Source organism: Dreissena polymorpha, chromosome 11, assembly GCF_020536995.1.
Source record: "Dreissena polymorpha isolate Duluth1 chromosome 11, UMN_Dpol_1.0, whole genome shotgun sequence".
In the NCBI taxonomy this organism is placed as follows: Eukaryota; Metazoa; Mollusca; class Bivalvia; order Myida; family Dreissenidae; genus Dreissena; species Dreissena polymorpha.
The window spans coordinates 16,374,620-16,396,886 of NC_068365.1; the positions used below are offsets into that span (position 1 = coordinate 16,374,620).

General features: G+C 36.3%; 3 protein-coding genes and 1 long non-coding RNA gene across 15 annotated transcripts in view; 2 read left to right on the forward strand and 2 right to left on the reverse strand.

Moving 5' to 3' along the window:
- The window catches only part of LOC127851026 (long-chain-fatty-acid--CoA ligase 1-like), a 106,150-nt gene extending 101,597 nt beyond the window's left edge, over positions 1-4,553 (reverse strand). Inside the window, exon 1 of one of the 4 annotated variants that reach the window (XM_052384467.1) lies at positions 4,414-4,553. In XM_052384467.1, the coding sequence (XP_052240427.1) occupies positions 4,414-4,447 (34 nt within the window). In that variant the 5' untranslated portion in view covers positions 4,448-4,553. Of the gene's footprint in view, positions 1-2,864; positions 3,031-4,355 lie in introns of those variants that run through there. The other 3 variants (XM_052384466.1, XM_052384470.1, XM_052384471.1) reach the window with 3 other exon arrangements.
- LOC127851054 (uncharacterized) overlaps positions 1-22,267 on the forward strand; it is a 217,662-nt gene that overhangs the window by 28,335 nt on the left and 167,060 nt on the right. The gene's annotated exons all lie outside the window — the stretch shown is intronic.
- LOC127851041 (ketimine reductase mu-crystallin-like) lies at positions 3,809-21,486 on the forward strand. 4 transcript variants are annotated; one of them, XR_008035626.1, is made up of 10 exons: positions 3,809-3,941; positions 4,089-4,276; positions 5,423-5,576; positions 10,867-10,929; positions 11,584-11,685; positions 12,345-12,522; positions 13,118-13,239; positions 14,000-14,084; positions 17,180-19,319; positions 19,401-21,486. XR_008035626.1 is itself a non-coding variant. In XM_052384501.1 (9 exons), exons 1-9 carry the CDS (start codon positions 3,909-3,911, stop codon positions 17,257-17,259), a joined length of 1,005 nt encoding a protein of 334 aa, XP_052240461.1. In that variant the 5' UTR covers positions 3,809-3,908; the 3' UTR covers positions 17,260-21,486. The 4 variants fall into 4 exon arrangements, 1 of the variants encoding a protein (XP_052240461.1); XR_008035624.1 differs by having other exon boundaries at positions 17,180-19,184; positions 19,239-21,486; XR_008035625.1 differs by having other exon boundaries at positions 17,180-19,157; positions 19,239-21,486.
- LOC127851019 (uncharacterized) overlaps positions 20,694-22,267 on the reverse strand; it is a 145,386-nt gene continuing 143,812 nt past the window's right edge. For all 6 annotated transcript variants that reach the window (XM_052384447.1, XM_052384450.1, XM_052384451.1 and 3 more), the window contains one exon: positions 20,694-21,913. Coding sequence is in view for 2 of the 6 variants with exons in the window: in XM_052384450.1 (XP_052240410.1) it covers positions 21,892-21,913 (22 nt within the window). In the remaining 4 variants the exon portion in view is untranslated. The remainder of the gene's footprint in view (positions 21,914-22,267) is intronic.

The following is a 22,267-nucleotide window of genomic DNA, read 5'->3' on the forward strand; positions in this document are numbered from 1 at the left end:
TTGAAGCAAAAAAAATGGGGGGAAAATTCCGTACCGCAGGCTAACTGAAAATCTTTATATTTACATTTCTGATCTTACGTGTTTTTTTATTGCTTCAATTATTAATTATTTTAAAGACGATAACAATACAACTAGTTTTTGTTTTTTTATCATATTATGCGTAAAAATAAATGTTTGGATTTAAATGAATTATGCATGAAATTCGCACTTTCCATGAGGATACCATCAAGATTTTCATCATATGTCTCCGAAGTAACTGTCCACGATTTTATCGTGGAGGAGTACACATAACGGATGGATTAGTTATAACTAAGAAACTGACATTATCGATTGGTATTGTCACGTGGTTATTCATGCATGACTTATTCACAACAGCGCATTTATTTACATTGTTGATATCATGCGTTCTTTTCGAGTGTCTATAACTGACAGGAGACTTTAACGACTCAAACTTCTCAACACCATAACGAAATTACCGGCGATAAACAAACAATGGAGGTGTGAAGCCGTTTGCGGGTTCGCATGTTTTGATAATAGCCCAGCTACACAAAACCTGACAGGTGACACAAATTGCTCGATAATCACATCCTCAATCTTGACAAGACGTATGAAAACGTGTAAACAAACACAACATCAATTTTATTAACATATTTGAAAAGCAAGGAAAATAATCATCAATATATCGGGAAAGACCTTGCCGACATACTATTGTAAATCGACAAGTGCATCCAAATAAATTGTGTAACCCTAGTACAGTAAGGGTATAATATTGTGGGAAAACAATAACATTTAAATAAAAATGGCTTCCTTGTTTTTCATTCTCTTCTTCAAATTTATTTGATTTCAATGCTCTGTACGTACCAGAAAAAGATAGAAAATATTGATGTTAACTTTATAATGTTTGTCCATCTTATTCAGATCGTAAATATAACACTATTATTAACATAGTTACAGTTTAAACACCGGGAAACAGAATGATACGAATTACCGCAACTGGGTAACTGACAGGGAAAAAATGTCTTGGCATGGCTGTAGTTGTGCAAAACGCGCATCAAGTTTTTAAAATAAAATTTTGGGGTAAAAAAGTGCGCCTTATACACAACTTTTTACGGTATATATTTTTCCCAAATGGGACCTAAAAATTCCCAATTGAAGGTTTCCCCCCCCCAAAAGAAAATTTGTGTACGCAGGCAGAATCAACATTTAATGCATCTCAAGTCCAGCTCTATAAGTTGAACCTTAATAACTAAGTTATCCAATGAAAGCTTATATTTAAATTTATTGTCTTCTTTAATTTCGGAAAGGTTTACCAGTGTTTTTATGTTAAAAATCGGGTCCAGTATTCAGCCCCATTCCCAAATGAAAAAAGTATATATTTTTCCCAAATGGGACCTAAAAATTCTGAATTGAAGGTTTAAAAAAAATAAATGTTTTTTTATTGATTTCAACATTTTGTTCATCTCCCTTCCAGCCATATCAGTTCAACCTTAATAAAAATAATACTGAAAAACACTTCTATTCTCAATTTGAAGCATTTTTTAGCAAAACAGCAACAGCACCTATTTTCCAATTTTAGTAAAAACATTACAAATTTTCCCAATTTAAAGGGACCAGGTCCCATTTCCAAATTGCTGAAAAAAAAAACACTGTTTACTTCAAAATGGTAAAAATCATCAAACATTTGGATTAGGAATGGTACTGTTTTCTGGTACTAGCTTTCTAAGGAACAAAAACTTTTCGTTATTGTAGGGATTATAAAAACAAGACCAATCTATTCAGTAAAGATTTCATAAAAATGTCATATTGTATCAGGGCTCGACATTAACTTTTGAAGCCACTTGTCCGATCAGACAAGTAGACCAAAATTCCACTTGTCCTGACCAAAAAGCAACTTGTCCTGATCATTATATCTTATTCTGCTCAGTACTTTGCAAAATAATGAAATAATGCAAAATGCTCAAATCATAAAGACTTTAATCGTTCAAAATACATGTTAACATAATTGTAGGCCATTTCAATACCTTAAGGTATTTTTTTAAGTGGCCTGTGATTTTGAAGACGAAAAACCAAAGGAAAGCAGATTAGACATGTTTAAGCAGACGACATTGTACTAATGAAAACAAACCACCAATGGGAATGATGTTGTAAAATCATTCTATACATAGAGATTACGTTGTTACATTAATTGTCTGTAAGATAGGTGTTTACCGGTGTTGTAAAATGCATATTCTTTACAAGGGAGAATATTTTTGTTATCTTGGCAAAAAAAATGTTAAGGGTTGCTTCCCTTGTGAACAGTGCGGTGTAGTATTACATGGAACCATCGGAATATCAACGCTTTGTCGTTTAAACGTAAACAAAATATAATTTAAAAAGTTGTGTGGTATCTCCAGTCTCCACAGAAATAACGGATTTAAAGGCATTTTTTTCTAAGTAATTAAATTATAACGACCACTTGTCCCGTCGGACTAGCAAATTCTTTATTTACTTGTCCGGACCAACAATTTGGTTGTCCCGGACAGTCGGACTACCGTTAATGTCGAGCCCTGTGTATTATTATTGATTGACCATTGGCGGCATTGGCATATGTCCCTTTAAAACATGATTACAATAAGACAATTTATTTAAGAAGATGATAACAAGAAATATGTTCTTTGTATAAACTATCATTTATTTGGTGTTAGATGTATACAGATATAAAGAAATCATACATGCACACGATTGACCTCCAACCTAACACTGTCCCGAAAACACGTGATATTCCAATATTGTTTTTTTTATAGATTTCATTGACAAGCTCAATATAAATTCGGTACAATAATCTGCAAACGACATTTTGTTGAACATATATCACCGATTCTAACCTGGATATCTGTGCAGTACGAAGTATTAGGTCGGAAAGAAACTGTCACTAATTCTAAGAATGTTTTTGTGGAACTAGTCTGTGAGTTTTTTGGTTCCCGATTCGTGCAAGGTCAACGTATTGATAGGGGAAACAACCAAAATACAGCAAAACAGCACACTCTGAATCAGCAGACGATTTATCCATTAATTAACAATCGGGAACCCTCGGACAATTCCGCAATAACGGCGATCGTCTGTGGTGTGCAATCGGTACTCCTCGGACAATTCCGCCATAACGGCGATCGTCGGTGTGGCCCACTGTCCGATGCGTTCAGATTGGTGTGGTGTCGTGCAGCCCACAATCTGAACGCATCGGACAGTGGGTTTACCGTCTACACCACGATCGCCGTTATGGCGGAATTGTCCGAGGAGTCCCGATTGGTGCAGCCCACTGTCAGAAGCCAATCGCACATTCTCGGCCCTTTCCGTCCAACATCGGATAAGTATTATGATAATCTGCGAGGGGTACCGAATCATTCGGTACCCCTCGCAGATTATCATAATCGGACTCGGGAGAAATACGGGTTGAAAGTAGTCCGCCCACGTGATACCATTCTAAGAATGTTACAACAACAAAAACAATAACAACGACGGCGTCCATAATTCCTGTAGAGTTTGTACTTGCTCTGGCTTCAGAGCATAGAAAATCCCCATTTTCATCTTTGCAAAATGTAAACAACTCGCAAAACCGGCCATGTTTGTTTTTACTATATAATTTTGATTCGCGTAGGCCCGCGTAGGTAGACCGCAATACCGCTTCCGAAATGTGTATTCATACTATCTCCTTCGAGGTACTTATCCGATGTTTGACGGAAAGGGCCGAGAATGTGCGATTGGTACCGAATGTGTCAGAAGCGTTCAGACACTCTGGATCAGCAGACAATTTATTTCATAAATCAATCTTACGGAGGAATCCGAGATAGCCGATGTATCACGATTGGCGTTCAGATTGATAAATTAATTTAACGGGAGATCCCGGAGATAGTCGAGTCATCCGACTGCCTATGTCATTAACAAGATTAAAACATATTTTAGCGGTAAGGGTTGATAACATTTTAACGAAGTCTATTTCCCACCAATTAATTAGATTTGGAATTTATAGGTTGATTTATTTTACAAATAAAAACGCTTTAAAAAGTGCATAAATATTCTTGTTATTTAAGCGACCATAAATCTATTTTTAGCGACAATGTGACCCACACGGCTTTAGAAAGCAGACGAAAATGGAGTGCTTTATATCAGCAGAGAATGTTAAATCGGTTTTAACTTACGATAGATTAATAAGTGCTATGGAAAAAGCTTTTAAAAAACTTCAAGAGAAGCAAGTTCTACAACCAGTTCGGATTGTTTTACCTGTTGCAAGTGAAAATGGGTAAGGCAATTTACGATTGATTACGATTGAAATCTGTACAAAAGCTGTCCTACGTGAACACATAAAATAATAAACATACCAAAACACTGACAATAAATGACGTGTGCAACGTGCATGTATGTCGAAGTATTATTTACCAGGGTCTGTGTCCCTTTTCTTGTTTTTACCCATCTGAATATGTTATCGTACGATATTCAATCCCCAGTCCGTTGTAGTCCATGCACGGTGATGTCATACATGTATTGTCCAATCAGAATCAGAGATTTGCAATCAAAAAGTTTTTTATTGGTCAGCACTTAAACACATGTGCTAAAGATGGCAAATTACTGACCATGCAGTCCTGTGCCTTCAATCTGAATGTTAAAAGACAAACTTTATCTTAAACATTTTCATAGTCTATTTTGGCTACTTACATTACATTCTTCAAACATGTTGAGTTGGAAATTATTTTTAGATGCTTTTTTTTCTGAATATTAAATGACTTAAGATAATTTGGATATGACTGTGTAATTATGAAGATAACAAGATGTGCTTGTGAAACACTATGTCCTCCACCCATAAATTTGACCTTTGCCCTTGAAGGTTGACATTGACCTTTCACCACTCAAAATGTGCAGCTCCATGCATATGAGAAGTTGTTACTTAGTAATAGTGTATATTAAATGAGCGATTTTGACCCATTTTATAATTGACCTTGAAGGATGACCTTGACCTTTCACCACTCAAAATTTGCAGGTCCATGAGATACACATGCATGCCTAATATGAAGTTGCTATCTTCAATATTGCAAAATGATGTTATAGTGTACCGGTATCAATTTTGACCCATATATTTGACCTTGAAGGATGACCTTGACCTTTCACCACTCAAAATATGCAGCTCTATGAGATACACATGCATGCCAAAATATGAAGTTGCTACCTTCAATATTGCAAAAGTTATGGCAAATGTTTAAGTTTGACGCAAACCAACAAACAAACCAACAAACAGACAGGGCAAAAGCAATATGTCCCCCAGTATAGACTCACTGGGGGACATAAAATGCCTTACAAATACCTCATAAATTTAGCTCCAAAGTTGATGCTTGTCTCTTTCCTTCCTTTCAGTTTCTTTGGGTTGATGCCTGTGTCTTTCTCTTCCTTTCAGTTTCTTTGGGTTGATGCCTGCCATGTGTGAGGCAGAGGAGGTGATGGGCACTAAGCTGGTCACTTGGTACCCACAGAACACAGGCAGACACGGGGTGCCTACCCACCATGCCATCATTGTACTATTTAACAAGAACACAGGGATACCAAAAGCTGTAATGTAACTGCTCCTCTGTAGCAGTGGTCATTATTATGATAAGCCTCTTTATGGGAAAATCAGGATTAATGCTTGTGCTTAAAGTGTCGTCCCATAGTCTGTGCTCTCCAAACAGCATAATCAAGGACGACACTTTTTGCCTAAATTGTATTTTCCCTACCAAAAGACTTCCTCTAAACAAATAATACCTTAAAAGCGGAAAGTGTTGTCCCATATTAAAATGTGCAGACTTCACAAGCTTATCTGCGATGACACTTTATGCATATGCATGAAGCCTCTTTCTCCCGGAGCCGGTTCAACATTGTTTTTTAAAGCCAGTTGTCCAGACATATTGGTATTCGAAAATTTCACTAGTCTGGACAGAATTGTTTCTTGTCCTTACCTTTAAATTTGAATATGGTCATATAATAGTTCACTGTAGTAAGGTAAACATTCTGTATACAGCATACACCATTTTACAAGCCATTTTGAGGCATTTGAATGTATTACACAAAGAGGCAGTATGTTTTTGTTTTTCTGTTATTTATTCACAGATAAAAAGACTAATTAGAAATTATTGCATTGACATGCATTCATTTTTAGCTCACCTGAGCACAACGTGCTCATGGTGAGCTTTTGTAATCGCCTTTTGTCCTTCATCTGTGGTGCGGCGTCAACATTTTGCCTTGTAAACACTCTAGAGGCCACATTTATTGTCCGATCTTCATGAAACTTGGTCAGAACATTTGTCCCATTGATACCTCGACCGAGTTCGAAACTGGGTCATGCTGGGTCAAAAAATAGGTCACTAGGTCAAAAAAAAAGAAAAACCTTATGAACACTGTAGAAGTCACATTTGATGCCCAATCTTCATTTAACTTTGTCAAAATGTTTGTCTAAATGATATGTTGGTTGAGTTTAAAAATGGTTCCGGTCAGTTGAAAAACATGGCCGCCAGGGGGCGGGGCAGAATTCCTTATATGGCTATAGAGAAACCTTGTGAACGCTCTAGAAGTCACAATTTTTGCCCAATCATCATGAAACTTGATCAAAACATTGGTTTTGTTGATATCTCAGACGAGTTCGAAAATGGTCCAGATCATTGAAACAACATGGCCGCCAGGGGGCAGGGCAGTTTTCTCTATATGTATATAGTGAAAACATGTGAACACTCTAAAAGTCACATTTTTGGTCCAATGTTCATGAAATTTGGTCAGAACATGTGTTTTCTGGATATGACGGTTGAGTTCGAAAATGGTTTGGATGGGTAAAAAAACATGGCCGCCAGGGGGGTCATTTTCCTTACATTTATATAGTAAAAAAAGCTTGTGAACACTCTAGAAGTCACATTTTTTGCCTAAACTTAATACATTTTTTTCTAAACATTGATTTAATAGATATCTCCGACGAGTTCGAAAATGGTCATGATGGGTGGAAAAACATGGCCGCCAGGTGGCGGGGCAGTTTTCTCTATATGTTTATAGTGAAAAAATGTGAACAGTCGAGAAGACACATTTTTGCCCAATCTTCATGAAATTTGGTCAGAACAAATTTTGTTTTCTGGATACAACAGTTGAGTTCGAAAATGGTTTGGATTGGTAAAGAAAACATGGCCGCCAGGGGGGGAGTCATTTTCCTTGTGAAGCTTGTGAACACTCTAGAAGTCACATTTTTTGCCTAATCATCATGAAATTTTGTCAAAACATTAGTTATGTGGATGTCTCGGACGAGTTTGAAAATGGTAGTGATCAGTGAAAAAACATGGCCGCCAAGGGGTTGGGCAGTTTTCTTTATATGTAGATAGTGAAAACATGTGAACAGTCTAGAAGACACATTTTTTGCCCAATCTTCATGAAATTTGGACATATATTGGAAGAGTTAGAAAATGGTTCAGGTCTGTTACAAAAACATGGCCACCAGGGGGCCATTTGTTGTTCATTCTTCATGAAACTTGGTAAGAACAAATAGTTCCATTGATATCTTGGGCTGCAAAGAACAGGTCATTTCTTTTTATCTCAGGTGAGCGACTTTGGGCCTTTCAGGCCCTCTTGTTTAAAATATGTATTGTTTAAAAAATTCACATGTAAGAAATGTACTAAGCAATAATAATTCTAAAAGCAACACCTAATTGGCTGAAATAGGCTTTTTTCTTCTATTTTGAGTCGTAAGTACTGATAAAAATCACTGGCTAGATACCTGAAGATATAATATTAAAATCAATTGTCATTTTGACCTGAAAGCAGTCGTTGTATAGAGGTCATATTTGGAGTCATTTTTAATAATCTACTAGCAAAGAACACATTGTAGGTCTCATGCTAAATTTCATCCTTGATTATCATTACAGTGTCCCCTCTTTTTAATGGTATAAAGTATTTAATTATACATGTATATATATTTTAGGAGGCGTTTGTGATAAGTTGCACAATATGTGGAAAATTGCTAATTGTGGTTGTATAACATGTAATATTAAATCCTTATAATATTTTCTGAAATGATTTTGAGCGCTAAAAAAGTGTGTTTCATACTCCAATTTTTATGATAAGAAATCTAACATCTATATTTATATCCATTAAGAAATGTCTTTTTTTTTTGCAATTCACTTGGGATTTTATTAAATGTTAATCTTATCAAAAAAGAAATGTAAAATCATGCTCAGTCACTGACTATGCATAATTCTTTGCCTTATGACTTGATTTGCCTAAAACTAAATTAGGCAACATTTTTATAACTCATGACTTGATTCTATCAGGTGTTTTTTATTAAAGTACATATAAGTAGCGAGGGACATTTTTCTGCTGACAAATGTCTAGAGCATTTTGCTTCAGGACTCTACCGGTAGTTTTCAGTGATATGTTATAAAAGAGTGAAATTGCACTTTTCCGCACACAGTACTCTAGTAAATGTTTTGTTCCCAATACATATTTGTTGCGATACTTCTCAACTGCCCGATCCACAAGCTCTGAAAAATATCCCTCAATTAAGTGTCATTGTTTAATGTCTTGATTTTATTGCAATCATTTTATTTGCATATATAATGTTTCATAAATAATATTTTTCAATAATTTTGTGAAGAATTGTAAATCCTTAAGATATCTTACTTCTAATTGATATATTGTTTTTTAACTATAAGTTCTACCAACTTTTGTTCCTGTATTCCGTCATAATATGAAAGCATGTGATTCATCCTATAATTTTAAACATTTTAAAACGAAATGTATGTTATAAGCAGTTGATCAATTCAATTGTTCCTATATGGGATCTAAGCATAGTGATCAGCTCAAATCAGTGACGTTATAATTTAATGAGAACTTCTGTAAAGTCACTGGAACTGTACTTGAATGATAAAGTTTTAAGGAAATATGAAACTGTTTTCAGAAACAAAAGTGAGCAGGTCTGTGGAAAAACACTACATATTGTATATGTGCAATATATCGTCCAAGATTAGTCTGTGCATTCTGCAAAGGATTATAAGGGACGATATTTTACGCTTTTATGGTATTTTTGTTTAAAGGAAGTCTCTTTTAAAAGGAAATCAAGTATATGCAGACAGTGTCGTCTCTGATTAATAGCCTTTGCTTTTAACTGCTCAGTCCAATCTGTGATGATACTTTATGCACATGCATTATCGTACATTCCTTTGTATAGCGCGCAGTTTTTTGCTTCCAAATTTCAAATTAAAGTTGGTGTGCGTAATACATGGATACAACGCTTTCCTAGCTGTAAAATTGCGAATAATTCATTTCATAATCGTAAATAATCATAATAGTCACCATAATTATATTCCAGAAAACTACACCCTATAATCTTACAGACTGAAGGGCCGTTGTCGAAACAACAAAAAGTCGGTATCGGCAGATATGAACGGGGTAGCATAAGTTATTTTCAATAAAATACAATGTTTGAATAAAGTATGCAAACATTTATTTGTCTGTGTTTGTGCACTTATACATTGGCAGCTTACTTCAGACTGGTAAAGGTATTTGGTCTTTTTTGCTGGTAACCGTAGGTGTGAACAGGGATTTCTTAAGTGTTTTCCAGTTTGGTCCAGGTTTTTGGCACATTCATTGTTCATCACATTCACGCCTGTGTAACGCGACAAACAGTAACCCAACTTGTCCAACATAATAGATTAACAGTTTTACGTCAATACTGACATATCTCAACAACTGTCTCTCATTCGCCACGAAGTTTTATTCAACATTTAAATTTAAAGGCATGCTTTCCCCGAAGAAAAATGACATGATGTACATGCATTCTTATTTTCTCACGTTTTACATGAAATGCACGAGGACTGTTAAGCTGTTGCTAGACAATTTACAAAATTGTCAGAAAAGTATAGTGCTATGCAACCCATGCTCCTAATCATAATGAGGCTTCCTATTTTGAACGCTTACCGGTAATTAAGCTTTCCAATGCCCCGGATTATTGGATTGCGCAATAATAAAATGGCGGCCATTTTGCGGTTTAAATATTTTGTTCTCCATTTTTGCATTAATAAAACAGCCTCCGCGCTATACATGGGAGCGCGCTATACGAGGGAAAATTCGGTAAGCCCTGTTTTTGCATATAGAGGCTCAAAATATGACTTATAACACAAAGAGTTATGTTTGTCTGAGCTAATAACTACTTCTATTGGTTTTAGAATTCTTAAATTAAAATACTTTATCAAAATCAAGTTTTAGTTGCTCTAATATTTGCCTTCTATATTGACTTATCAGGAAATGTGCTAGACTTTAAAAACCATAAACACTAATCCCTCAGAATAAATTATGCTAACTCATTTTATCTAATAATTGTACTTTCATCAAAATAATAATATTTATTTGGTCGTGTGATTTTGAAATCTTCATAAATGCTAAGGCTTTGTTTTTAGATTAGTTGGGGTTTTTAGTTGCTAGCTCTTTTTGGGATACAATGTATATCTATTGCATTCCTCTCACCTCCAATTTGCTCATTCAAATGTACCTCACTCTGGGGAAGATGCAGCTTACCAGTTTGAATGTGAGAATGTGTCATCACAGACGAGCCTGTTCAGCAAGCCTTTATGGATTTTTTTGTTAAAAAGAAGTCAATTCTATACAAAATCCAGTCAAGGTGGTAAGTGTCTGCAAACTGCACAGGCTAATCTGGGACGACACTGAACGCACATGCATTTAGCCCTGTTTTCACAGAGCGAGTGTAAAGTACAATTGTGTGTGTATGAAATCACCTAATTGATAATATTACTTGCTGTATTTTATTATGTACAATTAGTGTATGGGCGTGTTTGTTCTAGATCATGAATGATTGTATGGGTGTGTTTGTTCTAGATCATGGATGGAGAGGTCATCACAGCCATGAGGACGGCAGCATGTTCTGCTGTAGCCACAAAGGTACTAAAAGAACTTGTCAGTCAACATACTTTTCATAGAATCTGACACAATGTAAACTAATTTTAAGCTCAAGTACATGTAAACAACTTAGTCCTAATGTCCCTTATTGCATATCAGTATAATTTTTATAACATGTCTTTCACATGCCAGAAATAATTTGAACCTATTTATTTTATCTTGATTGCATCAAATGCCTAAAATTTATCGAGATGCTCTCAAGTTCCTTTTTTGGGTAGAAATATATTACATATTTTTATACCATTGATGTGACTAAGCCTTCACACCAAACAGCAAAACAAACTTGTTACATGTATCAGTTTTTTCATATCAGTATTTTTTTGTCTTGTTTGGATGTTTATCACTGTAAGGTTGACCTGCACTTTTGGAAAACAGAGCTTAAGCCTTAATGCATGGGTGTAATGTTGTCCCAGATTACCTGATGCAGTCTGCACAGGCTAATCAGGGAAGCAATGTCCCTCTTTTATGGACTAATTCATTTTAAAGAAGTCTCTTCTAATGAAAATCCACTCTTGGCGAAATGTGTCGGACTTGATTTGCCTTTGCGAAAGGACGACACTTTACGCACTTGCATTAAGCCCTGTTTTCCCATAATGAGGCTCATTTATACTTAACATTGTTTCTGGTACCCTGCAGTTCCTAGCTCCCCCTAGTGCATGCAAGCTGGCCATTCTTGGAGCCGGTGTACAGGCTAGGTCTCACTACCACGCACTGATAACTGTCATCCCTTTCACCCAGGTAATACATTGGATGTATTTGGACTTTTCATTAAAATTTATTTTAGAACTTTTACCTGTGTATTTATGAGTTTTAGAATCTGCTACAAGTTTGATAACCGGCCAATCACCTGAAGCAATCCTGAATTATGGTCCTTGAATTCTAATAAATGTTCAGAATTTACCTTCTAATGTCTAACTCAAATAGTATTTTTTAAGTGTCCATTGAACTGCTCATCCTTATGCCATCATGGTATAGTCTCACTTCAGAACTCCAAAAGCTAATTATTTCTTAATTAACATCAATAAACATAAACATTATCTTGAGTATGAAGTAACCCCCATACTCCCCCTTCAGGTGACAATTAGGTCCCTGCCTCTGCAGAGATACTCCCCCTTCAGGTGACAATAAGGTCCCTGCCTCTGCAGAGATACTCCCCCTTCAGGTGACAATAAGGTCCCTGCCTCTGCAGAGATACTCCCCCTTCAGGTGACAATAAGGTCCCTGCCTCTTCAGAGATTTATCCTTATTACGTAGTAACACTATTATTTTGCCAGCAGGTGACAGTTTTGTCTGAGATGTTTTTTTCTGGAGAGAATTTTCTTACTATGTTGTTATGGTAATTTGCCACTGCACAGAGTTTTCCTTATATTGTAGTTACACCCTTACTTTACCATCAGGTGACAGTTTGGTCTCGGTCGTTTGCCTCTGCAGAGCTGTGTGCATCGGAGCTGGGTGCCATGGCGTGTCAGTCGGTAGAGGAAGCCGTGAGGGAGGCTGATGTTATTGTCACGGTTACGGCATCTACCACCCCAGTACTGAGGCTGGAGTGGGTTAAGCCAAATGCTCACATAAATGGTATGGGTGTCATTTTAGGTATTAACCATTAACCACTCAGATACCCACTCAAATAATAGGAGCCGTGCTCTGTGAATAAGAGGTTTAATGCATGTGCGTAAAGTGTCGTCCCAGATTAGCCTGTGCAGTCCGCACAGGCTAAGCAGGGACAACACTTTCCGCTTTTATATTTTTCGTTTCAAGAAAGTCATTTCTTAGGAAAAAATCAATTTGAGGCGGAAATTGTTTTCTTGCATTAAACCCCTTTATCACAGAGCAAGGCCCATAATTAAGACCTGTGTTACTAGATTAAAGTTGTAAAGGCTAAATTTCCAACCTCAAGATTCTGATGAGCAGCAAACAGTGTAAAACCTGAACACACTGCCAGTTACTAGCAGGCTATTCTGATTATATGCTGGTTGCATATAGCCATGGTCACTTTGCTTCTGAGCCTGTTTATTTTATGTTTTGGTATGTATTATTTAGGATAACAAAAACTACTTTGCGAGAGGTTAATCAGTGAATCTATGTAATTTGTTGGAAGACATTTGTTAGAACTTGTGTTTTTAAAGCTGTTGACCCTAAAGTCACTTAGTTTGTACTGTTTCCCTTGCAGGTGTGGGTGCATGTCGACCCGATTGGTCTGAGATAGACACAGAGCTGATGAGGGCAGCAGTTGTGTATGTTGACAGCAGAGAGGGGGCACTTGCCGAGAGTGGGGATGTCATACTTTCCAAGGTAATTGGTGTATATTTCGAAATACGAATTATATGTGGTTATTACATTGATTTATTGATCAGGTGGTCAGATCTTCCAACTTTGTTATTGAGCTGTTTTTCTTTCCTTTCATTTTAAAAATCTCTTTTTGTAACAATTATACACTAATTTTTTTATTTAAATGCTTTGATTGGTCGAGTGTAATATTTACATATAAACTTTAAAATCTCTGCGGACAAGTATTTTTTTAATTTGGGCTGTAAATAAGTATAAGAATATTTACCATGATATGTGTGTGATTGTAAAGGACTATTTTTGTCCCCAGACGTCTACACATTTCTGAGTTATTTTCCCTTGGACTTGGCTGGCAAAGTGGTGTGGGGGTCTCAAATTGTTACAAGCTTTTGTTTGTTCTGCTCCTGCCACGCAAGATGTGCCAACATAGATTTGAGTCCTAGTCTGGCTGCTACTGTTTATTTCTATGTACCTCTTATATGAGCTGTGTTCTGGGAAAACTGGGCTTAATGCATGTGAGAAAGTGTTGTCCCAGACTAGGCCCTGCAGTCTGCATAGGCATTTATGGGATGACACTTTCAGCTTTTATGGCATATCTCTTTTAAAGGAAGTCTTTTTATATGGAAAATCCAGTAAACTTGAGAAAGTTCCTCCTGATTAGCACATGCAGACTGCACAAGCTTATCTGCGACGGTACTTTACGCACAAGCATCAGGCCCCGTTTTCCCAGAGGGGGCTCATTCTCATGTAAAACACACTTTTTCAGGCTGAGGTGTACGCAGAGCTGGGAGAGGTTGTCACGGGGGTCAAGGAGGCCAAAAGGGACCAGCTCACTGTCTTCAAGTCTCTAGGTACTGACACTGATTTATCAAGTAATGTTTGTCAAATGGCAGACTTAGCCACTAAATCTGTGTTACATCTTGATAAAACTAGTAAAATTAACACACTTTTCTAAGACGGTATCAAAGGTGTAAAATCCGCCTGTCAATTCAAGTGAACTATGACCAAACAAGCTCATTTCATCTAATGCTAGTCTGAAGGTGCAAGTGTATTTTCCATGACTAAAATCACAAACTTCAATAAAATCTTATCTAACAAGAAAACTAGGTAGGCCTTATCTTTGTTCTACAAATTATCACTTGCAATCATCATTATCATCATCAATTCCTTGACCGGTTTGGCTGTTGGGGAGAAATAAGGGACGACAATACAGAAATACTCCTCCAGTCAGGTCTGTTGTGTGATGCTGAGAGTAATTCATGCATGGGAATGGATGTCATCGTTTACATTATCCATCCAGCTTTTCTTCTCATGGCCTCAACGTTGACTTCCCTCTAGTGTGCTCTGGAGAAAGTCTTGCACAGAGAGGCGTGCCTGGTGACGTGTCAAACCCAGACAACTTTCGTTGTTTGACGGTCGCTCTTGTGGACCAGCAAGTGTTTCAGTCATGTTCCAGACGTACTTGTTGGTCTTGTGCTCCATATAGGAGATGTGGAACAGTCTTCGGAGACATTTATGTTCAAATGCCTGTATCCTGTGTTCTGTGTCCGCATGAAGCATCCAGGTCATGCAGCCGTAGAGTAGGATAGAGACTATGAGGGACTTGTAGAGCCTGTACTTGGTGGGGAAATTGATTGAACTGCTTGTCCAAAACCTGCTTAGTCTAGCCAACGCTGTCATCACTTGTAAAGAGTTTATTTATTAGTAGAGTTAATTTTATAAAAGATTTGCTTATACATACACTTCAAATGTATGTTGAATGTTCAGTTGAACTTAGTAATCTTCAATTTGCTAACATAGACATTTCTGATAAGTCAACATGAGAACTATAGTATAAAGTTTTGGTTAGAAATGTGGTTATATAGTGTTTTTTAACTCCTATTACTAGATCTGTGAATACTTTTATTTCCTCCTGGGTAAGAGAGCAGAACATACATACAGCAAGCATGCATTCAGAATTAAGTACAGTTTCACAGCACATGGTACGTTATAGTGACATGTACATTGTTCACAGCACATTGTATGTTATAGTGACATGTAAATTGTTTATAGCAAACAATAAAATAAATTGACGTAATGCATAGGTACATTAAGAGTATACATTTTGACTATTGACAATATCATATCAATATCAATAACATAAACAATAAACAGTGTGAGAGAGCACTTTGAATGTTAAATGGACAAATTATTTGTAAATTTCCTCTACATTTTTTATGATTTTTCAAAATATTCGAAGATGTAAATCTATGCCTCAGCTGGGACCTGTTTATATAGTCCTTGTCCATGTCTCTTTCCAAGGTTAGTATTGCGGAGGTCAATGTCTGAAGACTGCAACATTTAGATTGTTGCATTTCACAGGGAATGGTTCTGCTTTCCATTTGACAGATATGGTCAAAAATGTTTCCTGGGCATAGTGCCCTGAAAAAGGGGTGGTTTTGTTTCTTTTCCTATGAAGTCTTGACACCGCAGTTGTCTGTTTGCAGGGATGGCTATAGCGGATGTGATTCCACAGTTGTCTGTTTGCAGGGATGGCTATAGAGGATGTGATTCCACAGTTGTCTGTTTGCAGGGATGGCTATAGAGGATGAGATTCCACAGTTGTCTGTTTGCAGGGATGGCTATAGAGGATGTGATTCCACAGTTGTCTGTTTGCAGGGATGGCTATAGAGGATGTGATTTCACAGTTGTCTGTTTGCAGGGATGGCTATAGAGGATGTGATTCCACAGTTGTCTGTTTGCAGGGATGGCTATAGAGGATGTGATTCCATAGTTGTCTGTTTGCAGGGATGGCTATAGAGGATGTGATTCCACAGTTGTCTGTTTGCAGGGATGGATATAGAGGATGTGATTCCACAGTTGTCTGTTTGCAGGGATGGCTATAGCGGATGTGATTCCACAGTTGTCTGTTTGCAGGGATGGCTATAGAGGATGTGATTCCACAGTTGTCTGTTTGCAGGGATGGCTATAGAGGATGAGATTCCACAGTTGTCTGTTTGCAGGGATGGCTGTAGAGGATGTGATTTCACAGTTGTCTGTTTGCAGGGATGGCTATAGGGGATGTGATTCCACAGTTGTCTGTTTGCAGGGATAGCTATAGAGGATGTGATTCCACAGTTGTCTGTTTGGAGGGATAGCTATAGAGGATGTGGTTCCACAGTTGTCTGTTTGCAGGGATGGCTATAGAGGATGTGATTCCATAGTTGTCTGTTTGCAGGGATGGCTATAGAGGATGTGATTCCACAGTTGTCTGTTTGCAGGGATGGCTATAGGGGATGTGATTCCACAGTTGTCTGTTTGGAGGGATAGCTATAGAGGATGTGGTTCCACAGTTGTCTGTTTGCAGGGATGGCTATAGAGGATGTGATTCCACAGTTGTCTGTTTGCAGGGATGGCTATAGAGGATGTGATTCCACAGTTGTCTGTTTGCAGGGATGGCTATAGCGGATGTGATTACACAGTTATCTGTTTGCAGGGATGTTATAGAGGATGTGATTCCGCTGTTGTCTGTTTGCAGGGATGGCTATAGAGGATGTGATTCCACTGTTGTCTGTTTGCAGGGATGGCTATAGAGGATGTGATTCCACAGTTGTCTGTTTGCAGGGATGGCTATAGCGGATGTGATTACACAGTTATCTGTTTGCAGGGATGTTATAGAGGATGTGATTCCGCTGTTGTCTGTTTGCAGGGATGGCTATAGAGGATGTGATTCCACTGTTGTCTGTTTGCAGGGATGGCTATAGAGGATGTGATTCCACAGTTGTCTGTTTGCAGGGATGGCTATAGAGGATGTGATTTCACTGTTGTCTGTTTGCAGGGATGGCTATAGAGGATGTTATTCCACAGTTGTCTGTTTGCAGGGATGGCTATAGAGGATGTGATTCCACTGTTGTCTGTTTGCAGGGATGGCTATAGAGGATGTGATTTCCCTGTTGTCTGTTTGCAGGGATGGCCATAGAGGATGTGATGGCAGGAGAGCTGGTGTTGGAGCAGTTAGCCTCACACTCTCAGCCTGCAACCAACTAGCTGTAGCAGGATGGGTCCAACCAGGTCTTCAGAAGTTCAGTAATGAATCGCAGTGTGAATCCAATCAGGTGAAAATGTGAATATTAAAGAAATATTAAGAAATGTGTTGTTAATTGTACATGCAATTTATAATTATGCAATCATTGTTATACAATTAATAATTATGCAATCATTGGTATACAATTATTACTAGTATACAATTAATAATTATGCACTCATTGGTATCAAAACAGTGCTGAAGTTACACACATTTCATTTATCATCATGTATGTAATTTATATATGATATGTAATGTTGTGATGGTAGAGTAATGGTACTTTGTACATAAATTTTAGTTTGCATTTTAATTTTCAGTATTACTTGTATATTTTTTTCACACAGGTAATTTAACATGCATTGTGTGAATTTGTATTTCAGAGAAGCATTTCAATGTTTTGTTTTGTTTGTGAAGATTTTTATCATCGCTTATGTAATTAATGTTTCCAATTTATTAATGATGTGAATGCATACAGATGGTGCTTGTGATATACATTTAAACAGATTTTTCTATTGTCGAATATTTATACAGATTGTGACAGTAATGTATATTGAACGGGTTGTGCTAGTGATGTTTATTTATACAGATTTTGGTTACAAATATTTATACAGATTGTGACAGTAATGTATATCAAACAGGTTGTGCTAGTGATGTATATTTATACAGATTTTTCTTGTTACAAATACAGATTATGACTGTAATGTTTATTATGTTCTAGAGATGTATATTTTAGCGAAAACTCCACAAATGTGTATGCCAATAATTAATTTTACCATTTTTATTGTTGATACAATTTGATGTAATTTTCATTTACAAACTATGTAGTAAATATTTGCACATACTGAATGTATTTATGTGATTAAGTTATTAAGTTATATTGAAATTATTTATTTACAATTAAGTACACCTTATCAGGAGTATTTTAATGCCCCTACAAAATGGGAGACATTAACAATTGTCCATCTGTTCGGTATTTGTGTTTTCAACACCTCTTCAATTGCTGGGTGGATCTTGCTCAAACGTTTACGGCTGATAGACCTTAATATGGAAATGATCGTAAGAAGTTTTGACTGAAACACATTTTGGCAGAATTATTGCCCTTGGTTTGTTGTTGTACAGTAGAGTACAGTCGTTCCTAATATTTTGTGTTTTCATGTTCTAATACTGCTTTGCAGATTTAACTTAAAACTATTGCAACTGAATGACCTTTAAGCATAATGATCAATATTGTTAGCTGTGTCCAATTTTGGCAGAATCATTACCCTTTGGCATTTGTCCACTGTAGAATATACATTTGTTTAACATTTTGAGCTCAAGTTCTCAATTAAATTAATTTCATTCATACGCTGAACGACCTAAATTTGCGAATGCTTGTAAAAGAATGACTTTGGCTGAAGCCAATTTTGGCAGAGTTACAGCCCTTTGTTTTCTACTTTAGAGTATTTAGGCATTGAGATTTTTCATGTTTATGTGATCATTAAGGATAAAACTTTGGCTGCAACCAATGTTGGCAGAATTATGGCCGTTTGTCATTATTCCCAGTATTGATACATCTTTGTCATTTTTCCCAGTATTGATACATATAGTTGTATCAATTTTACAAAATCCTCTTTAACTGCTTGGCAGATCAAACTTTCACATCTGAAAAAACCTTCTTGTGACGATGCTTGTTAAGGACTTTGAGCTGCAATAAATTTTAACATAATATCTGTCACTTTTTTGTTGTTTTTGAACGATTTGGTTATATATTAGGTTTATTTTTGGTGGTAGTGTTCTTTATCCGACTGTTGCTTTGTCTGTATAAGAAGGAATATCCTGGTGGAACCAGTATCAGGTTGATGTCTGGTGGAACCAACATCAGGTTGATGACTGGTGGAACCAGTATCAGGTTGATGTCTGGTGGAACCAGTATCGGGTTGATGTCTGGTGGAACCAGTATCAGGTTGATGTCTGGTGGAACCAGTATCAGGTTGATGTCTGGTGGAACCAGTATCAGGTTGATGTCTGGTGGAACCAGTATCAGGTTGCTGTCTGGCGGAACCAGTATCAGGTTGATGTCTGGCGGAACCAGTATCATGTTGATGTCTGGTGGAACCAGTATCAGGTTGATGTCTGGTGGAACCAATATCAGGTTGATGTTTGTGGGCAAGGCTGGCAAGAGCCTGTATTCACCAACTCATTCATTGACATACAAATAAAGAATAGATTAGAACAAGAGCTGTCTCCATAGGACGACATATGCCCCCGAAAAAATGCTTTGATAGAAGTTATGAGCCTTTTTTTTTTAAACTTTACACAGATTTCGTAACCTAAAAGCGGACCCTAAGTTCAAGGTCAAGGGGGTCCAAATTTGTATGCATATGGAAAGGCCTTGTCCATGTACACATCCATACCAAATATGAAGGTTTCATCTGAAGCAACATAAAAATTGAGCATTTTTCTAAACCTAAATGCAGATTTTGAAACCTAAACGCGTACCCTTAGTTCAAGGTCAAGGTCAAAGGGGTCAAAATTTGTGTGCGTATAGAAAGGCCTTGTCCATAACCACATGCATACCAAATATGAAGGTTACATCTGAAGCGACAAAGAAGTTATGAGAATTTTTCAAAACCTAAATGCAGATTTTGAAACCTAAACGCGGACTCGAAGTTCAAGGTAAAGGTCAATGGGGTCCAAATTTGTGTGCGCATGGAAAGGTCTTGTCCATATACACATGCATACCAAATATGAAGGTTACATCTGAAGCGATATAAAAGTTATGAGCATTTTTAGAAACCTAAATGCAGATTTTGAAACCTAACGCGGAACCTAAGTTCAAGGTCAATGTCAAAGGGGTCCAAATTTGTGCGCTTTTGGAAAGGCCTTGTCCATATACACATGCATACCAAATATGAAGGCTGCATCTGAAGTTACAAAGAAGTTATGAGCATTTTTTATACAGGCTACCACTGGTGATTGTCATTTAAAAATGTTCTTTATGAAAACTGATGTTGATAGAGATCTTAAAGGCCAAGTATGATTCAAATGTAAGCTATTCTTATTCCAATTTATCACTTTCCCACTTAGAAGCAAAGTGAAAATGGCTATGTGCAAACAACATAAAACCAGAACAGCCTGCGAGTTACTTGCAATCTGTTAAGGTTTTATGCTATATGCTGCTCATCAGTATCGAACGGTTGCCTTTAACATAATCATTTGAATTGAGTAAGAAAGATCTTTAATTAAATTTAACTTTCTGAGGGACTACAAATGCGTCAAAATACGTATCTAAGTGATAAAGGGTTAAAGAAAATTCTTTTTTTTAGACTCCAGTCTTAGAATTGTTTGGGGAATACAGGCCTTGTCCTGGTTATAACTGAGTTGCATGTTGGACTCAATGCCTTCAAGACAAAACACCAACGTTTAAAATTTTATTTTTGTAAATGACATTAGTCTATCTAAGATAAGAAAAAATAATAGAAATATATAATAATCTCATATATCTTTAACAATTATTTCTTCATAGATTCTTATATTTTTAAACATGTTTTTTTCGTACATCTGTAAATAATTGATATCATGTATAATTAAAGAAGAAGTGAAAATATTAATCCATTTGTTCACTACCAGCAGTTTCTCTTACTTTCATGTGTAAATTCCAAAAATATCAATAATTTCAATATATTTTTTAATGAAAATGTATCAACCTTAATGAGATAAAAATAAAATAAAATGCATGAATTAAGTGTTTTAAACACTATTTTGGTATTTTGGTAAAATCTTGTTGTTTATTCAAACAGACATGGATAGATTTAAAGTCTTATAAACATTGCTTTTTTTCCTTCATCAAATTAATGCATTATATTTCAAATATGAAATTTACACATTTATAACACAACACTTGCACATATAAGAGTTCAGAAGAACAAAAAAAACTGCTTCGAAATAGAAACACACTGAAATTTCTTTTTCTTTCTTCTATAAATATATAATAAAGACTAGATTTTCACATAGATCCTTCTGTACTATATCACAGTGGTTAGACTTTTTATAAAGATATAATAGCACATGAAATAATAAATAAAAACATAAACATATTGTTCAACAATATTGCACTATGTTTGAACTGACCTCATTGTATAAATCAGCATCAATATGTGTTTTAATGTCAGTCCAAAGATTCTGTTATTTTATTAAACATTTAAACTGGATTTAACTGAGTTAAACATTAAATCCCCGAATATTTCCTTTCAAGTGACAATATGGCATAAGAATTAGCCAAAGCATATTTCTATTTATTTATTTATTTGTTATCTTAATTTAATGGTTTTATCTATATTTTCTTTGATAAACTGTAAAAATGTTCCTCATTAAACAAATTTTATTCCGTTTTGAAATCAAACAACTATTCTTCAATGATCTGATTTGTGTCTTCATTCCTTGACCTTCAGTTGTCCTTGACCCATCTGTAACCTTGCGTTGTATTTGACCTTGCTTGGTCAGCTCAAGCAAAGACCCTGCTGATTGGTTGTCAAGCAGATCTGATTGGTTGTCAAGCAGGTGTCTGTAGGTTTTTGTCATGGAAACCAGTTTGCCATGGTTTTCTGGCCTGATTTTCATTCAGTCATCTTTGTTGGACTGGAAGTGGAATATTCAACATTTAATGACTTATTAATTTATATGTACATTACAAAATAAATAATAATTGTTATTACGAAATAAAATGTAGATAATCACTAAACATTTTCAGAATTCTAATAGTTAAAACAGAACTTGTAAATAAGATTAACTGGATTTAACATGGATTATGACTAAAAAATGCTTAAGAGTAAAAGATTTTCTTTAAAAAAAAAATATACAACATTTTTATGCTCTCCTTCAAAAACTTCACCATTAAGCTGGGTTGCCACTGCCGATCAGATCAACTCGATCAAGCCAGACCAAGCAGTCGGGTACTGGTCTGGTTTGGTCAGCATTAGTGGTCGGGGGCGG